The 17,962-nt window shown below is 47.8% G+C and overlaps 1 protein-coding gene across 1 annotated transcript in view; it reads right to left on the reverse strand.

Annotated features, from left to right (window-relative positions):
* Positions 1 to 17,962, reverse strand: part of LOC138981694 (uncharacterized) — a 36,311-nt gene that overhangs the window by 9,552 nt on the left and 8,797 nt on the right. Inside the window, exons 2-12 of the mRNA XM_070354713.1 lie at positions 17,198 to 17,307; positions 15,441 to 15,567; positions 14,210 to 14,356; positions 12,697 to 12,984; positions 10,429 to 11,988; positions 9,037 to 9,232; positions 8,152 to 8,307; positions 3,090 to 3,373; positions 1,738 to 1,945; positions 1,229 to 1,440; positions 621 to 714 (exon numbers count right to left, since the gene is read on the reverse strand). Coding sequence (XP_070210814.1) covers positions 621 to 714; positions 1,229 to 1,440; positions 1,738 to 1,945; positions 3,090 to 3,373; positions 8,152 to 8,307; positions 9,037 to 9,232; positions 10,429 to 11,988; positions 12,697 to 12,984; positions 14,210 to 14,356; positions 15,441 to 15,567; positions 17,198 to 17,307 — 3,382 coding nt within the window. The remainder of the gene's footprint in view (positions 1 to 620; positions 715 to 1,228; positions 1,441 to 1,737; positions 1,946 to 3,089; positions 3,374 to 8,151; positions 8,308 to 9,036; positions 9,233 to 10,428; positions 11,989 to 12,696; positions 12,985 to 14,209; positions 14,357 to 15,440; positions 15,568 to 17,197; positions 17,308 to 17,962) is intronic.

The raw sequence follows: 17,962 nt of genomic DNA on the forward strand, positions 1-17,962 counted from the left end.
GGGCTCGAATGTTTTGGTCTTTACCCCCACCCCCCCCCTTTCCTCTTGTTTTTAGTTTAACCAATGAAACTTGAATCTGCTTAGAGTGTCGTGGTTACGGGTGGTTACTAAGATGTTGATTGGATGTTTGTGACTCTATCTAAAGTTGGATTATGTGTGTACATGCTAGGGTGTGAGAGGAGAACGTTGAGAACTTCGGAAGAGTGTGGACCTATTTTGTTGTGTGCTCCACTAACTCAGGAGATGTAGTCAACCTTGTTTGTGGCTCGTAGCCACCGGCTTTGGTCGGTAGGAGAGGAGAGAAGAAGAAGTTTAAACACAGGAATAAAGTTTGCCATGCCAGTATTCTGCTGTTGTCAGATTGTCATCTGTTTGGACGGAATGAAGAGAGAAAGACGTGCATGTCTTTGTACGTGTGTCCGTGAGTGATAGTCCAGAGAGAGTCCGTAACACATCATCAAGAAGAAAACATCAGTTCCACCGAACCTCCGCAACAACATATCAATACTGCGGCACACGGTGCTAAGAAGTCAATGAAAAAAATGATTTTATATATTTATTTTTGAGTTGACGACAAACTAAGTATTGTAACGTATCAAGCAACAGTCAGTGTGACTTACCGCAGCTTCCAGGGCTTGGGGTTTTGTTTCCTTTCTTCTTCTTCTTGCGTCTTATTCTGGGGAAGCACACCAGTTTGGGAACCTTGGCTTTTTGCTGTAAAGAAGACAAGACACAACATGTTAACACCCTGCGATATGTTTCACGATCACGTGCACCTCGGCGGATCAGACGTCTCACAGACACTTAGGCTATCTCTAGTTAGTACAATCGAACGTATCTTGGCGACCACCTCTCAGTAACGACAACCTGCCTAGAAAGAGCACCCTAAAGGATCCCCAACGAGGATTCTATCTTCTAAATTTACCTTTCCATAGTGATCTTCCGTCTATAACGACCCCTCATTGGTCGGTCCCTTGGTTGGACTGTACTTGTTACACGATTTTTAGCATTTTTTATTTTTTTCGTTTGTTATTTCAATACGTTGATAATCGGAAAAAGAACACAGTTAAAATCTCCTAAGATCAGATGATTATGTTGAAAGGCGAATAATAATGTAGCTAATGACGTAGATCACGAGAAAGTTCAGTTCTTACTGTCAACGATTGTTATTACGTGTTAACCATAAGAATAAGACACAACAACATTTGTCAAGAGCCGTCCAACTCACGTTGTCTCTCGTTCCCCAAGACTGGTCGACAATGTTGCAGAGCGCGTAGAGCGGCAGCAGCATGTACATGGCGGGGAAGTAGAAGAGATAGATGATGCCGTAGATGAGGATGTAGCATTCCTTGGGGTGGATGAGGGCCGCGTACAACAGGGACCCTGTCAGGGCGATCAGCAGGTAGTGCTCCACCAAGCTCAAACCACCGTCGTCAATAGCTGAAAGAAAGAAAGTTGTCATCCGCATGAGAACAGCGATTTAAGCCAAAACTGTTTAAATCTTCGAAAGCCAAGGATTGCACTGTTCCTAAGTATGATTTAGATGGAGCGTAACGAAAAGAGCCGTTCTTACACACGCACGAACGTACGCGCATACACACACACACACACACACACACACAAACACACACACATGCACGCGCACATACACACACTCAAACACACACACACACACACACACACACACACACACACACACAGTGATATAAAAACGCACACCCGACAAGATCAACTCACACTTGAACATGTCAATGAGAACGTAGACGCCGGCAGCGATGACGACGGCGGACATGCTGAGGCCGAGGACGACGATGGAGATCTTGGTGATGCGGATCTGCATGCTGGGCGACAGCACGCAGCACAGCAGGCCGTACACCACAAACACCATGGACATCACCGGCGTCGTGATGTGGTACGGAGCGCCCGTCAGCAACTCCACTCCCACCTGAACAACGAAAAATGGTCTGTTTGCTTGTTTTGTGCTGGTAAATAACAGGGAAAGGTAGTCCTAAAACAATATCTGGTCGTGGGGGGGGGGGGGGGGGGGGGATGTTAGAGATTTCAACTACTCTCGGGCCAACTGTATGAGGGCGGTGCCCACCACAGAATTTATATTTCTACTATAAGTTCTGTGGTGCCCACTCCCCTCCCTCTCTGCCTTTGCCTTCCCCGGCCCTGAATAGGGTCAGGTACCCATTTCCACTGTGCCACTCCGGCTATTTAAACTAGTAAATGTACCGGCGTAGCATTTAATCTTGACTTACACTCTTGATTGAAGTGATCTACTTTTGAACACACTTTCTGTAACCAGGTTTTAACACAGTGTGACATAGTACATAGTTCTACTAGCAAAAGTAGCTCACAACTAGTGTTCAATTGATCGTTACTGTTTACCATGTGTGTTATTATTGCTGGTAGAATAATGTAATTGTCTCACTGTCTTCAAAACTGGTTACAGGAAGGGTGTTCAAAAGTTGATCACTTCAGTTTAGAGTGTACTTGACAACAAAATTGAGCGGTCATACGTTCAACAAGTTGAAATGAGCCCATTAGACATATGCCCGTGTGACACGGCCCCAAGGACTGCGGAACTCTTGCCCCCCCCCCCCCCCCCTCCACTGCAAGACGTACTCCGCCACACAGCTTGGCTGGAGCCAGTGCCTCTCAGGGACATGCCGTAAGATGGTCAGGCAAGTCTTCAGTGAACACAATGGAGAGCTACATCACATGTGCTGACGATAGCGGTACCCACGGAGGGAACGAAGAACAAGAAGCAGTGAACACAATGGAGAGCTCCATCACATGTGCTGACGATAGCGGTACCCACGGAGGGAACGAAGAACAAGAAGCAGTGAACACAATGGAGAGCTCCATCACATGTGCTGACGATAGCGGTACCCACGGAGGGAACGAAGAAAAAGAAGCAGTGAGAAAGATGCAACTTAGGCCTTTAACTAAGTGACTATGTCATTTGGGGTTTCCCCTCCCGTATTTAAGCGAGTGTCTTCATAGCATCGACATGTTTTAAGCGAATGTATTTATTATATTATAGTTTTCGATCTCACCTCACCTCATCTTATCTCACTGACCGTTAGCATGACGACGGTGGTCCCGGGAGAGAAGATGACGATGATGAAGAGCTGCATGAGGTAGAGGGAGTAGATGAAGGAGAAGCAGCCGTTGCTGCGCATGAGGCGCGGCAGGTTGCGGAAGACGAGGAAGGAGTTGGCAAAGTCGGACAGGATCCAGCGGCGCCGCTGCTTGATGAACTCCTCCACGTTGTCCGGACAGTACGTGCTGTTGACCGCGTTGGTGGAGTAGCGCAGCTTCCAGCCCCGCATCATCATCAGCGTGCACATCCAACGGTCCTCGCCTGGTGAACACAACAACAGAGCGGTTTTTTTCTTCTCTCTTTTCGTATCCCTTCAACCTACTTGGCTATTCGGGCCACAGCGTAGGGATAAGTCATGTTGTACGTAAGGCACTCATCATGCTAGCCATTTGGCAAACACTTGGCTATTCGGGCCACAGCGTAGGGATAAGTCATGTTGTAGGTAAGGCACTGATCATGCTAGCCATTTGGCAAACACTTGGCTATTCGGGCCACAGCGTAGGGATAAGTCATGTTGTAGGTAAGGCACTGATCATGCTAGCCATTTGGCAAACACTTGGCTATTCGGGCCACAGCGTAGGGATAAGTCATGTTGTACGTAAGGCACTGATCATGCTAGCCATTTGGCAAACACTTGGCTATTCGGGCCACAGCGTAGGGATAAGTCATGTTGTACGTAAGGCACTGATCATGCTAGCCATTTGGCAAACACTTGGCTATTCGGGCCACAGCGTAGGGATAAGTCATGTTGTAGGTAAGGCACTGATCATGCTAGCCATTTGGCAAACACTTGGCTATTCGGGCCACAGCGTAGGGATAAGTCATGTTGTAGGTAAGGCACTGATCATGCTAGCCATTTGGCAAACACTTGGCTATTCGGGCCACAGCGTAGGGATAAGTCATGTTGTAGGTAAGGCACTGATCATGCTAGCCATTTGGCAAACACTTGGCTATTCGGGCCACAGCGAAGGGATAAGTCATGTTGTAGGTAAGGCACTGATCATGCTAGCCATTTGACAAAAATCTGATTTCAGCCCCGTGTGAGGTTCACTCTCCCATTGAGGGAATCTCAAACGGTCGTGCTTATTTTAGTATGTAACGTCACGTCCACGGGGCTAATTCATTTGCTGTACGCTCTTTCTGACACCCCCACCCCACACCCCAACCCCCCCCCCCCCACACAAAAATGGCAGGCTAATTCGGGACTATGCCTGCCATTTATCAAAACGGTCTTTTCTCTACAAATAGGAATCCTGCCTCTCAAAGAAAGCAGTACATTCTGATAGGCCAACCTTTTAAACCCAGTTGAAATCACAATATTTAGGCAGAAAGAGACTGGTCAACAGGTGCGTACGACCGGTTGTCGATTTCATTTCCGGTATTTTGACATTTTCGGTAAACGCAATCCACGTTATGATAGGCACAAGATGCTGTCGCTTGACACAATCCAGGTCCCTGACAGCGGCTTCCTCATCGCTGGAGACTTTAACAGCCAGTCCCAGAGTTGGGGATATAAAACACTAGACAGGCGAGGAGAAGACATTGAATCTTGGCAGGACGACAACCACCTGATCCTTGTCAACGACCCCAGAGATCCATCTACCTTCTACTCGCGCCGCTGGCACTCAACAACAACACCAGACCTGGCATTGTGCACGGATGACATCCACAAAAACATCTCAAGAAAAGTGGATGAACAGCTGGGTGGAAGCGACCATCGCCCAGTTCTCCTTACCATCAGTAGAGACTCAGCATCTGAGCATCCACAACACCCGAGATGGAACTACAAAAAGGCAAAGTGGGGACTGTTCAACATACGAACAAATGAGCTGACCAGAGCCATAGAAACAGAGGGGAGAAACATCAACAACGTGATAAAGGAATTCAATGCTAGCATAATCCAGGCAGCCAAGGACAGCATCCCACGTGGAGTGAGGAAGGACTACATCCCATACTGGTCCGATGAGCTGCAGAAGACGCACGATGCACTCACAAGAATGAGAGAAGAGGCAGAGACGAACCCTAGCCAGGAGAACAACAACAAACTCCAAGAAAGCAAAGCAAAACATCTGAAGACAAAGCTAGAGTGCAAGAGAAGAGGCTGGAGAGAAAAGACGGCAGGGCTGAATATGGAAAAAGACACAACAAAGCTCTGGAAACTTACAAGAGCACTGAATGAAGAGGGCAACAAGGGACAGAAGATCACCCTGGAGGAGGAAGGAAGAACACTCACTGGAAAAGCCGCTGCCAATGCTTTCGCCCAAGCATATCGGGGAGAAAGCGACACCACCATACCCCTGCCTCTACAAAAGGAAGTCAGAACAGAAATTAGAGAAAGAACAGAAAGAAACGTCCAGGATGCCATGCAACAAAACATCACCATGGCCGAGCTGAAGAATGCCATCAAGAAGCTCAAAAAGAAGAAGTCTCCAGGTTCAGACAACATTACGAATGAGATGTTGCAACAAATTGGCAACTCGGCCCTCCAGAAACTACTGGGCATCTTCAACCTCAGCTGGAGACAGGGACAGGTACCTCAGTGCTGGAAGGAAGCCAGGATGATCCCAGTTTTAAAGAAAGGGAAAAACAAGACCAAAACCCTGAGCTACCGACCCATCAGCCTGACAAGCTGCGTATGCAAAACCATGGAGCGCATTGTCAACCAGCGCCTGCAGCTGTACCTGGAATCAGAAAGCATCATCGTCCCAGAACAAGCCGGCTTCCGACAGCACAGAAGTACGGAGGACCAGACAACACACCTTAGCCAGGTCATAGAGGATGCTTACCAGGCCCAGAAGGTCACCCTGGCCACTTTCATTGACCTGCAGAAGGCCTTCGACAAGGTCTGGAAAGATGGACTCCTTGTGAAGCTCCTACGTTCCGGCGTCAAAGGCAACATGTACCAGTGGACCAAGTCGTACCTGCACAACCGAAAGGCCAGAGTGCTGGTGGACGGTCACTGTGGCCGAAAGGTGCTACTACGCCAAGGAGTTCCACAGGGAGGAGTACTCTCCCCCACGCTATTCATACTCTTCATTAACGACCTGGTACCAGAGTTGCCCAAGGGAGTCCAAGCGGCACTGTATGCTGATGACCTTGTTCTCTGGTGCTCGGAAGAGTATGCAACCACAGCAACCTACAGGATGCAACTTGCCCTAGAAAAGGTTGCAGCGTGGGCGGAAAACTGGTGTGTGACCATCAACAGGGAAAAGACCACTGCCACTCTCTTCACACTCTCTGCCAAAGCGACACCTGGCAAACTGACCTTGGGTGACACACCCCTGAAATTTGAAGACCAGCAAACATACCTGGGGGTCACCTATGACAAGCGCATGACCTGGAAACAACACATCATGAATGCAGAGGGAAAGGCCAGGAGAAAACTAAACATCATGCGGAAGCTGGCAGGATCACACTGGGGTGCAAACGAGAAGATCTTGAAATCAGTCTACCAGGGGACTGTACGACCGCACCTTGAGTACGGATCAAGCTCTTGGGCAACAGCAGCCAAGACACACCAGCAGGCCCTAGACAAAGTACAGAACCAAGCGCTGAGAATCATCACGGGCGCAATGAAATCAACACCCATACAGAAGATGGAACAGGTGACTGGCATTCCTCCACTGAGCAAAAGGCGAGACTGCAAAACAATGGTACAAGCCACCAAGTACCAGTGCACTCATGACCATCCAATGAGTGACAGACTCAAGAAGATGTCCTCAGGCAGGCTGAAAAGATCAAGCTTCGCTCTTGAGGCAAGGGCTTTGCAGAAGAAACATCAGACAGAGATGCCAGAGCTAGTGGAGCCACCATCTTTCTCCCTTGACGCCCCACCCTGGGAAGACAGACAAGGAAACCTGGACATACAGACCAGTGTCCCCTACCTCACAACAAAGGACGAGCAGAGCAATGTGACGAAAAAAGCTCTGACTCTTGCCATGCTTGAAGAAAGGTACCCCCAAGAAGCATGGATACGGGTGTATACTGATGGGTCAGCCACAGAGGCCGTCAAAAATGGAGGAGCGGGGGTGTATGTCCAGTACCCCAGTGGAGAGAGGCAAGCAGAGGCTATACCAACAGGCCTCCACTGTACAAACTACAGAGCTGAGGTACAAGCACTGATCCATGCAGCATACACCATCAATGACAGAGTCAACCATGACAACCAGGTGGTCTTCCTGACTGACGCTCTGTCAGTACTACAAGCAATGACCAGTAGCAAACTGCCTCAGCTGGAACACGCTCTACACAACATCAAAAGCCTGAGGACAGTACTGCAATGGATCCCCTCCCACTGTGGTGTACAAGGAAACGAAGAGGCGGACAGGATGGCAAAGCTGGGTGCAGAAGATGAGCAAGAGAACAACCCTGTGAGCCTGACAGAGATGAAGACCATCATTAAGTCTCTGCACAGGACGCCCCAGCCACAGGACAGCTACCACCTGCTATCCAGACCACAGCAGGTGGTCATCTTCCGCCTGAGAACGGGACACAACAGACTTAACCAGCATCTCCACAAGAAGCTGCATGTTGTGCCCTCCCCCATGTGTTCTTGTGGGGAAGCAGAGCAGGACACGGCCCACATCCTACGAGACTGCAGGAGCCACCAGGTGCTGAGAGAGGAAGTCTGGCCAATGCCGGAGTCCCTGCACAACAAGCTGTACGGGCCAGTGGCTGCGCTGCAGAGGACCACTAATTATATCTCAAGATCTGGACTCCAAGTGTGATCGGCGATCGAAAAGAAGAAGAAGAAGAGAGAAGAAGTTATGATAGGCTGTGCTTTAACCATTAAAGAAATAAACACAAAAAGGAGGCAAGAAAGGAAAAACATAAAGAAAGAGACAATTCCCGTACTATAGAGACATATATAACTTTTCGTGACTTCCACAATGGCGGCTGCATTTGTGTTCCATTGGCGCACGTAATTAACTGACCTCACGTCGACGCGCTCTGTACTATGAGCTTGTATGTATCATGATGTGAAATCGCTTGAATAAATAAGTCAATCGCACTTGATCGTGGTATCCGACAATTCTTACCTGTGTCTTTCGTGAAGACGTCACCGGCGCGTGTGGTAGGTTCCGAGTAGTGTTTGACGACTTGGTCGATAGCCTCGGCACGGTAGAGACTGAAGCAGCCAGGGCAGCACATCACTGAGCCGATCACGTTCTGGGCGCTCTTAATCATCCAGAAATCTGAGAAAAAGCAGGCAAGTACTTTCACTAAGCAGGAACTGTTATTCGTTTCCAAAAGAAATCAAAGGGGCAAAGAAAGGGATAAAGGAAACCACAAACTAAAATTGCATTCCCCTATCTTTACCGAGTTGGTCAACGAATCGAGTTGATCTTTATCAACACTACCCAAGTTTGGCTGATTTTCTGTTAGTTTTGATTGAATTGAAAATGAAACTTGTCGCTTTAACATTATCACAGCTATGTGCTAATCAATTTATAGCGCGTAAGTCTCTCCTGTCCTTCTGTTAAAGGCATACAAAAAGTACGAGTTCGTCTTTTTCCTTTGTCTAGTTTTGAATCTGTCACTTATCACATGACCTTTCTACGTAGCGTGCACGTGTTACCTGACACATTTCTTCTTTTTTTCATTTTCATTATTGTGCAGTCCCACTCTTGCAAAATTTGAATCGCTTCCTCCCAGTAGAAAGCTAGCAGAAACAAGAGTCGCGCTACCCAAGTGTGTGTATGTGTGATCAGCCACCTGCACTTCTGGAAGTAAGACCGAGGTCTTTTACGTGCCACGGCGGAAACCCGGGAGTGGGACATGGATACGGTTTCTGAGTCATCACATATAAAGCTGACCCGTGTCTGTACCGGCATGGATACCGAACCCGTCGCCAGAGGATCACAAGTACAGTGCGCTTACCAATTGAGCTACCAGACCCCCCTTTGCAAGTTCTTCACTTTTACCTTTAGCGTACTCAAAGATCTGGTACCAGACGATGGGGTTGATCTTCTTGCCCATGGGGTGCGTTCTGCCGCAGGCGGCTCCCAGGCGCAGGTCCCCGTTACAGACGTTGACCACGTCCAGCACTGCCGTGTCGTCGAAAAGCATGTCAGCGTCGGTTGCTAGGATGTACGTGTTCTTGTCATAACTCGGGGGTTCCTGTGAAGAAAAAACCCACACCGATTCACAAGTCAGGTCAAAAGAACAACAAGTCGCGTAAGGCGAAAATACAATATTTAGTCAAGCTGTGGAACTCACAGAATGAAACTGAACGCACTGCATTTTTTCACAATGACCGTAGTCCGCCGCTAGTGCAAAAGGCAGTGAAAGTGAAGAGCCTGTTTAGCGCGGTGGCGGTTGCGCTGTGCTGCATAGCACGCTTTACTGTACCTCTCTTCGTATTAACTTTCTGAGCGTGTTTTTAATCCAAACATATCATATCTATATGTTTTTGGAATTAGGAACCGACAAGGAATAAGATGAAATTGTTTTTAAAACGATTTCGAAAATTTAATTTTAATCATAAGTTTTATATTTTTAATTTTCAGAGCTTGTTTTTAATCCGAATATAACATATTTATATGTTTTTAGAATCAGAACATGATGAAAAATAAAATAAAAGTAATTTTGGATCGTTTTATAAAAAAAATAATTTTAATTACAATTTTCAGATTTTTAATGACCAAAGTCATCAATTCATTTTTAAGGCTCCAAGCTGAAATGCAATACCGAAGTCCGGCCTTCGTCGAAGATTGCTTGGCCAAAATTTCAATCAATTTGATTGAAAAATGAAGGTGTGACAGTGCCACCTCAACTTTTACAAAAAGCCGGATATGACGTCATCAAAGACATTTATCGAAAAAATGAAAAAAAACACGTCTGGGGATATCATACTCAGGAACTATCATGTAAAATTTCATAAAGATCGGTCCAGTAGTTTACTCTGAATCGCTCTACACACACACACACACACGCACAGACACACACACAGACACACATACACCACGACCCTTGTCTCGATTCCCCCTCTATGTTAAAACATTTATTCAAAACTTGACTAAATGTAAAAAAGAAGGGAGAGGTTGTTTATTAGGTAGGCACGTGTCAAAACGCTCCATCTTACTTATTCGTCAAGGCACTAGTCAAAATCCAGAAATCTTCATGAATACATTCATCATCAAATGAACAGCCTACATTAAAACAGATCCTCACTCATTTCGTGTTTAAATACTTTCCAAAGCTAAGTCCAAAAGGTGAAACGAAACATGCAGTTACATGTATTTCAGAAAGCTGCGGAAAGCGATGACTGAGAGGGTCTTCATTTAACAGAGCACCTCATCTGACTGGCTACAGACCTCGGGCTCGTCCAGCTGAAGGGAAGTGTAGTCAGTGTCGTCCTCAGCCAGACCGTCCGTGATGGAGAAGACGACGGGTTCCGAGGGACCGTCAGCGTTGACTTCACTGGCCGTGAGACTGAGGGCAGACGGACGACTCCTGAAGGCGGGCAACCACTTGGGCGGCTTCTCCTCGTCGTCGTCGGGCACGTAGGCCGGGTTGAGCTTGCTGTGCTGCAAGAGGTGGGCTGACAGCAGGCTGCCGTAGCTGCTGGACTGCTTCATTGTGGCGTTTGGAGAGGACCTGTTGTTGTCGTTGGTTCGGCTGCCTTTGTTGTCGGAAGGCTGATCGTCCTGAGCCTTGGTCTGGTCCTTGTGGCTGGAGGAGTCCGAGATGGTGGAGATGCCGTCTTCCACGTCGATGCCCTGGTCCGAGCTCTGTTCAGACACGTCCTTGCAGCTGTCGCGGTCCGGGGTGTTGAGCGTGGTCTTGTCGCTGCGCTCGTTCTTCAGCCCCTTAAGCAGGGTGCGGATCTGCACCAGCATCTCGCCGTTCTTCTCCTCCAGCTCCCCAGTGCACTCCTTGCCGTTGACGTGCAGTCTGATAGAGTCTGCGGTGTGCACCGTGGGCCTCTGGCGCGACGTGACTTTGATGCGGTGGTCCAGGATGTACTTGAAGTACATCACCTGACTCCACCGCTTCTTGGCCTTCACCAGGGACGGATCCTTGAGGTGGAGGTACAGCGGCATGCCACCAGGCAGCACGCAGGTGATCTGGATCCCGCACGGAGTCTTGTGGATGACGCTCTCGGCGCGGGCCACGGAGAAACAGATCTCCACCAGCCCCATCAGCTGTAGGGAGAACTCCTTCAGCGTGAAGCCGTCCGCCCCGTTGTCCAGGAAGATGTGAGACTCCATGTACACGTTGGCCTTCTTCAGCTTCTGCGACTTGGACACCTTGGACAGACTCTTGAGTAGCTGCTCCATCTCGTAGTCCGCCTCCCGGTACATGGTGGTGCAGATGAAGACGCGGCTCTGCGTGGCTCCCACGTGCAGGCACTCGCCGAACATGACGGAGTACGGGTTGTAGTTGAGGTAGAGGTTCTGGTCGAAGCACACGCTGTGGTAGCTGGTGGTGTAGAAGTTCTCCACCTCGGGCCTGAAGATGACGTCAGAGGGTTCGAAGTAGGTCCTGCGCAGCGTGATGAAGGGTATGGCCCAGAGAAAGAGCGCCACGACGAGCACCGCCACGTGCGAGTTGCTGACGGAACAGTGCGGCAGGCTGAGACCCACGTCGCCAAGCTCTGTGCACTGCGCGATGAAGAGAGCCGAGGCGATGAGAGTGGACAGCACGGTGGGCGTGACCATGGAGGAGCGGGTGGCCGTGTAGTAGGCCCCCAGTCTGGTCAGCATGCAGCTGGCAATGTTGGTGGCCGAGTGCAGCACCAGACCCCACATCAGGTAGGGGTTGCCGCCCATCTCCTTCAGTCCGCTCCACAGGAACTGCGGGGCCTGGCTCAGGTCCTCGCTGTCATCGCCCATCGTCGACGTCAGGATGGAGAACCCGATCAGCGACCCCACCTGTTGACACGGACAACCCCGGTTTGGTTAAAACACAATTTTATTTATATTCAAACTCATGACAATACAGTAACGTTCTAAAGAAGGAGCACGTTAGAAACTCGTGATGAGTGCTCACGCTATTTTTCCTAACTTTGCTTTGCGGGATATGATTAAAGAAATGTGAACTTCAAACGAACTCGCTTTTAAGTATCAGCAGGAAAACAAGAATGGAAAGTAAATGAAAAACTTAATAAATAATTATGTAAAACATCGACAGTGGTTTCTGCTGATGCTCTCAGACGAAACGATAGCTTGAAATAACGACACAAGTTCAAAAAGGCAAACATCCTAAAAATCATCTGCATTGCTCTGTCGCCGCAACATAAATGGCCTGTTGGCCACTACATTAACAGCTATTGTGTTTTCGGCGTAGCAATAAGGCCCGATATTTTGACGAGACATTTATAATGTTGACGAGTCGAAGACTAGGGGGAAAGCTAGGAGAGCATGGCTGAGGGGCACGAACCGAAAGTACGTGCCAACCAAACGGGAGAGAACACACCGCGGTGTCTGGTTCGTTGAAATCACAACAAATCTCAATGTCAACTAATCCAACACCGCGGCTTGCTCCCGACCGGTAGGTAACTTTCTCGTGCACCTCATCCCTGGCCTCACTGCTGTACAGTTAGTCTTCAAGTACCACATCAACACATTCATTCCCCCCACCTTGACTACCCCCAGTAGCAGGGTGACGTTCTGTCGCGTGGCCAAGGAGGAGGTGTCTGCGCATAGCATGTGTTGCCTGACGGGCTGGCACCACACCACGGACAGCGCGAGGAAGGAGGCCACCAGGGAAACGGCCTCAGCGGCATCGGCCACCTCCAGCACCACCAGCAGGGCGGCCAGCACCACGAAGACGACCAGGCCGAAGGCGGAAGCCACGGAGTTGAGGATGCGTCGCTCCACCGACCCGTCGCCCTGCTTGCTGGGGTCCACCAGTGACTGGCTCCGCTTCTGCACATGGTACCGATCGATGCGGTGTTTATGGGGAGTGGTAAGTACTTCGTGGTCAAAATCACTGGCTCATGACACTGGGCTGGGGTGAAGGTCAGAGGGTGTGTGTGGGGTGGTGTGGTGTGGTGTGGTGTGCGTGTGTGTGTCCGTGTGTGTGTGTGTGTATGTGTGTGCGTGTGTGTGTGTGTATGTGTGCTTGTATGTGTGCGCGCGTGCGTGTGTGCGTGTATGTGTGTGTGAGTGTGGGTGTCCGTGAGTGTGGGTGTCCGTGTGTGTGTGTGTGTGTGCGTGTGTGTGTGTGTGTGTGTGTGTGTGTGTGTGCTTGTATGTGTGCGTTCGTGCGTGCGTGCGTGCGTGTGCGTGCGTGCGTGCGTGTATGTGTGTGTGTGTGCTTGTATGTGTGCGTGCGTGCGTGCGTGCGTGCGTGTGCGTGGGTGCGTGTATGTGTGTGTGGGTGTGTGTGTAACTCTCATCTTGCCGACTCTATTCTATTAAGTACACATGTAGTACTATTAGGTGGAAGAGCACATTCACAGTTCCCACCCACCCACCCCGTATCAAGTGCATCTGGTCAAGATACTTGTTGTTGTCTTTTATGCCTTTTTGAAGGGGGAGGGAGGGGAGGTCATTCAGAGCAAGGCAAAACAGAGAAGATTTGAACTCCGATCACGTGGATTTGATTTTCAAGATTGAGGTCGTTGTTGTATTATTTTTCCTGTTACCCGTTATCGCTAGTTTCATTGCTTCCCTTTGAAAACTTCGTACGCTTAATCATTTGGAATCAAAGACTGGTGTACAGAAAAGAAATTGAGAGAGAGAGAGAGAGAGAGAGAGAGAGAGAGAGAGAGAGAGAGAGAGAGAGAGAGAGAGAGTGCGTGAGGGAGAGAGAGAGGGAGGGAAAGAGGGAGGGAATAGAGAGACAGACAGAGAGAGAGAGAGAGAGAGAGAGAGAGAGAGAGAGAGAGAGAGGAGAGAGAGAGGAGAGCGAGAGGAGAGAAATAAAGAGAGAGAAATAAAGAGAGGGAGAAAGAGAGAGAGAGAGAGAAAGAGATAGGTGTAAAGGCAGACTGTTCGACAAAGAAGGGTCTACTGACACCGTTCAAAAACAAAAACAAACATAGAACAAAATGACAAGAGAAAGCTGCTTGTCTTTGAGAGAACGCATTTGCTTCATTGAAAGATCGACTTTTTTTCACAATAGCAGGAGAATAAAATAACGTTATACCTTGCTTGGTTTCCATTGGTCAATTAAAATCTGCAGTAGCAGGAGCACATGCATCAGTGGTAGTACAGAGTACGCAGGAAGTGCTGACGCCACTTGGAGTGTGAAAAACGTCATCGCTGCCGACTCTAAAATGGCCGTAAAGATACCCTGCAATAATTTCATGAGACGTGGTCATTGTATTGGTTGATTAAGTGATTCATGGATGGATGGATAGATGGATGGATTGATCGATTATCATTTCCTAATTTATTCTTTAATGCATAAAATGAGCAACGAAGCAAAAGGAGTCAAAGAGGCAGAATGACACAAATATTGTCAAACAAACAGACAGACACAAAGACAAAGAGGTATGCATAAGGAAGGCAGACAGGTAGACAAACGGAGAAATATACAGGCAGGCAGACAAACAGACAAAGATGCTTGCAGGAAGGCAGACATGCAGAAAGACAGGTAGGCACACAAACACACAACCGCGGGTTAGGGGGAGTCCCATATTGGTTGGGACGAGAAAGAATTTACCCGATGCTCCCCAGCATGTCGTAAGAGGCGACTAACGGATTCTGTTGCTCCTTTGACCCTTGTTAAGTGTTTCTTGTATAGAATATAGTCAATTTTTGTAAAGATTTTAGTCAAGCAGTATGTAAGAAATGTTAAGTCCTTTGTACTGGAAACTTGCATTCTCCCAGTAAGGTAATGTATTGTACTACGTTGCAAGCCCCTGGAGCAAATTTTTGATTAGTGCTTTTGTGAACAAGAAACAATTGACAAGTGGCTCTATCCCATCTCCCCCTTTCCCCGTCGCGATATAACCTTCGTGGTTGAAAACGACGTTAAACACCAAATAAAGAAAGAAAGAAAGAAAGAGGCATGCACCAAAAGGGAAGAGAAACAGACAGACAGGCAGGCTGACAAATAGACATGCACAAAGATGGCAGACAAATAGACATGCACAAAGATGGCTGACAAATAGACATGCACAAAGATGGCAGACAAATAGAGAAACAGACAGATACGCAGACAGACAGACCGATGTAGCACGAACAAATCACTCCCCACGACAGATGTACTCAAGAGTAAACATTTCATACGATAATTTTACTCCCAACAATTTTGAGACGAGATTTTTTTTACTTCGGAGTGAATTTCGGAACGGAACGAAAATGACAGTTGTATCGTGATCACCCCCCTTCCTCCCCCCAACAGCCGGACGACACCCATGTCCCATACATACCAATAGCGTGACGTGGATGGAGGGCCAGTGTAGCAACGTGCCGGACACCAGCAGAGTGGAGCCCCATAACGTGCGTAACACCGACGCCACCTCTGGCACCACCAGCACCAGGCACAGCGTCGCGTACCTGCACAAGTAACACGAGTGTAAGCACCTAATCTATTTTCGTGGCGTGGGAAGGCATGTACTGGCACTTACAGTATTCTGATGACTCCAGGGACAAACATATTGATTTACGTTAGGGGGTGGCGTAGGGGTAGGTGGTAGCTAGGGGAGGGTGTGGAGCCTTTGTGTGTGTGTGTGTGTGTGTGTGTGTGTGTGTGTGTGTGTGTGTGAGTGTGTATTTGGTGCATGTGCGTACCCGATCATTTTCAGTGTCTATGTGCAAACGCGTAAATACACCGATTTCTACCTTATTTAAAATCTCTCTCTCCTCCCCCCCCCCTCTCTCTCTCTCTCGCTCTCTCTCTCTCGCACTCTCGCTCTCTCTCTCGCTCTCTCTCTCGCTCTCGCTCTCTCGCTCTCTCTCCACCAAACCAAACGACAAGAAACTGTCCTCTCTGTACAGCTGATAGAGAAGATGAACACCATGTTGTATTTTTATGTCCTTTTTATCAAGACCTTCGAGCAAAGTATTTGAAAATCTCGAACTCTAAGACGCTGCAACAACAACTTGTGTATTCCTGTGGCAGTAATGAGGATAATGTGATGAACAGCTTCAGCAGATTTGTGTTCTCCATGTTACAGAAGAGACGAACCCTTATAAATCAGGTTCAGTGACATGTCATCAGGGTCTTAATGTATTTGTTGAATTTTATGCGTGACTATAATTTATAACTGTGCAGATACTATTGCTGTTATTTTAACCACTATTGTAAGGGGCTGTGGCCTTAGACAATTAAAGATTTGTTCTTGTTGTTCTTGTTCTTGTTCTCTCTCTCTCTCTCTCTCTCTCTCTCTCTCTCTCTCTCTCTCTCTCTCTCTCTCTCTCTCTCTTTCTCTCTCTAGCTCTCTCTCTCTCTCTAGCTCTCTCTCTCTAGCTCTCTCTCCAATTCGTTCCACTGCAACCCAATTCGTCTCATTAGCACCAAGCTCCAAATACTCTCAAAGCCGACGCGTGAAAAACTGTTGGCCCAACAAATACCTTGCCCACCCCCTTGGCTTAACTTATACCTTACGTCGAGTTTGTGCTCACACAGCAATTTGGACAAGGATTTAGACATTGTGAAAACTGGGGGTAGTTTCGTTGTGCGGTTGTTTGGTTGGTTGGTTTTATGCTGATGTTTCTGAGAGAGAGACACACAGAAAGAGAGAGAGAGAGAGGGATAAAGTGAGAGAAAAGAGAGAGAGAGAGAAAGAGAGAGAGAGACTGAGAGAGAGTCAGAGACAGAGAGAGACAGATAATCAGAGAGAGTCACAGAGAGACATAGAGAGATAGCACGAGAGACAGAGACAGAGATAGACAGAGAAAGAGAGAGAGAGAGAGAGAGAGAGAGAGAGAGAGAGAGAGAGAGAGAGAGAGAGAGAGAGAGAGAGAGAGAGAGAGAGAGAGAGATCAAATCAAATCAAATCAAATCAAATCAAATTTTATTTTTCGAGAGTTGTGGCATAAGCAATACAAGGAGCTTTTTTTTCAACCAGCCCTCGCCCAGAGAGGGGACTAATCTAATTACATATTTACACGGATAGAGAGAGAGAGAGAAAGACAGTGACAGAGACAGAGATATATAATCAGAGCTGACGTGGGTAATACTGACCACTGGTTGAGCGGGGTGGTGTGCTTGAGTTGCCATAGGTACAGCAGGCTGGACTTGGAGGCAGTCATCAATGCGATGCCCAGTGTGGCCAGCACACAGGCTGCGATGATCTGCACACAGTGCAATCAATCAATCAATCAATCAATCAATCGATCCATCCATCCATCAATCCTTACGTAAGCCATCAAAACGATAATCAACTCGCCAAAACAAAGATACAGACACAAACATAAACAAACAAACACAAACAAAGTTTGATATCACTCAAAACATTAGGAAATGATAGTTTACCACACGACAGCAAAGCCTTACATTTGCAGAACCATGTGTATGGAATCCACTTCCGGCGGAAGTACGAGTAGAATACGATTGACGAATTGAGACTGTAGTTGCTTTTCGAGATGCACTGTTGATATCTTTTTAATGGCATGTTGACGGATAGCATACAAGTAAACCATGGAATGTTTGCCTTAATGAATGTATAATAAATATCAAACATTTTATCGATGACTGAAAGGCGTCATAAAGCGTTCCCTAGAGGAGCTAATAAAAATATGTGTTTTAACTGAAATTGTCACTTTTCCTTTTCTGCTTATGCCATTGACAGGACGTACTGGAGCGTTTTACTTCCACAGAAACCGGAAATCTTATCATAAACTTGCTGTTTGTTTAACTAAATACAAATATAAAGTGAGAAGATAGGGTCCAAGTCAATACAGTCTGGCTGTTTGACACAAACACTCTGCAAGGAAGCAAGACTCAGGT

The sequence above is a fragment of the Littorina saxatilis genome, linkage group LG12, assembly GCF_037325665.1.
Source record: "Littorina saxatilis isolate snail1 linkage group LG12, US_GU_Lsax_2.0, whole genome shotgun sequence".
NCBI lineage: Eukaryota > Metazoa > Mollusca > Gastropoda > Littorinimorpha > Littorinidae > Littorina > Littorina saxatilis.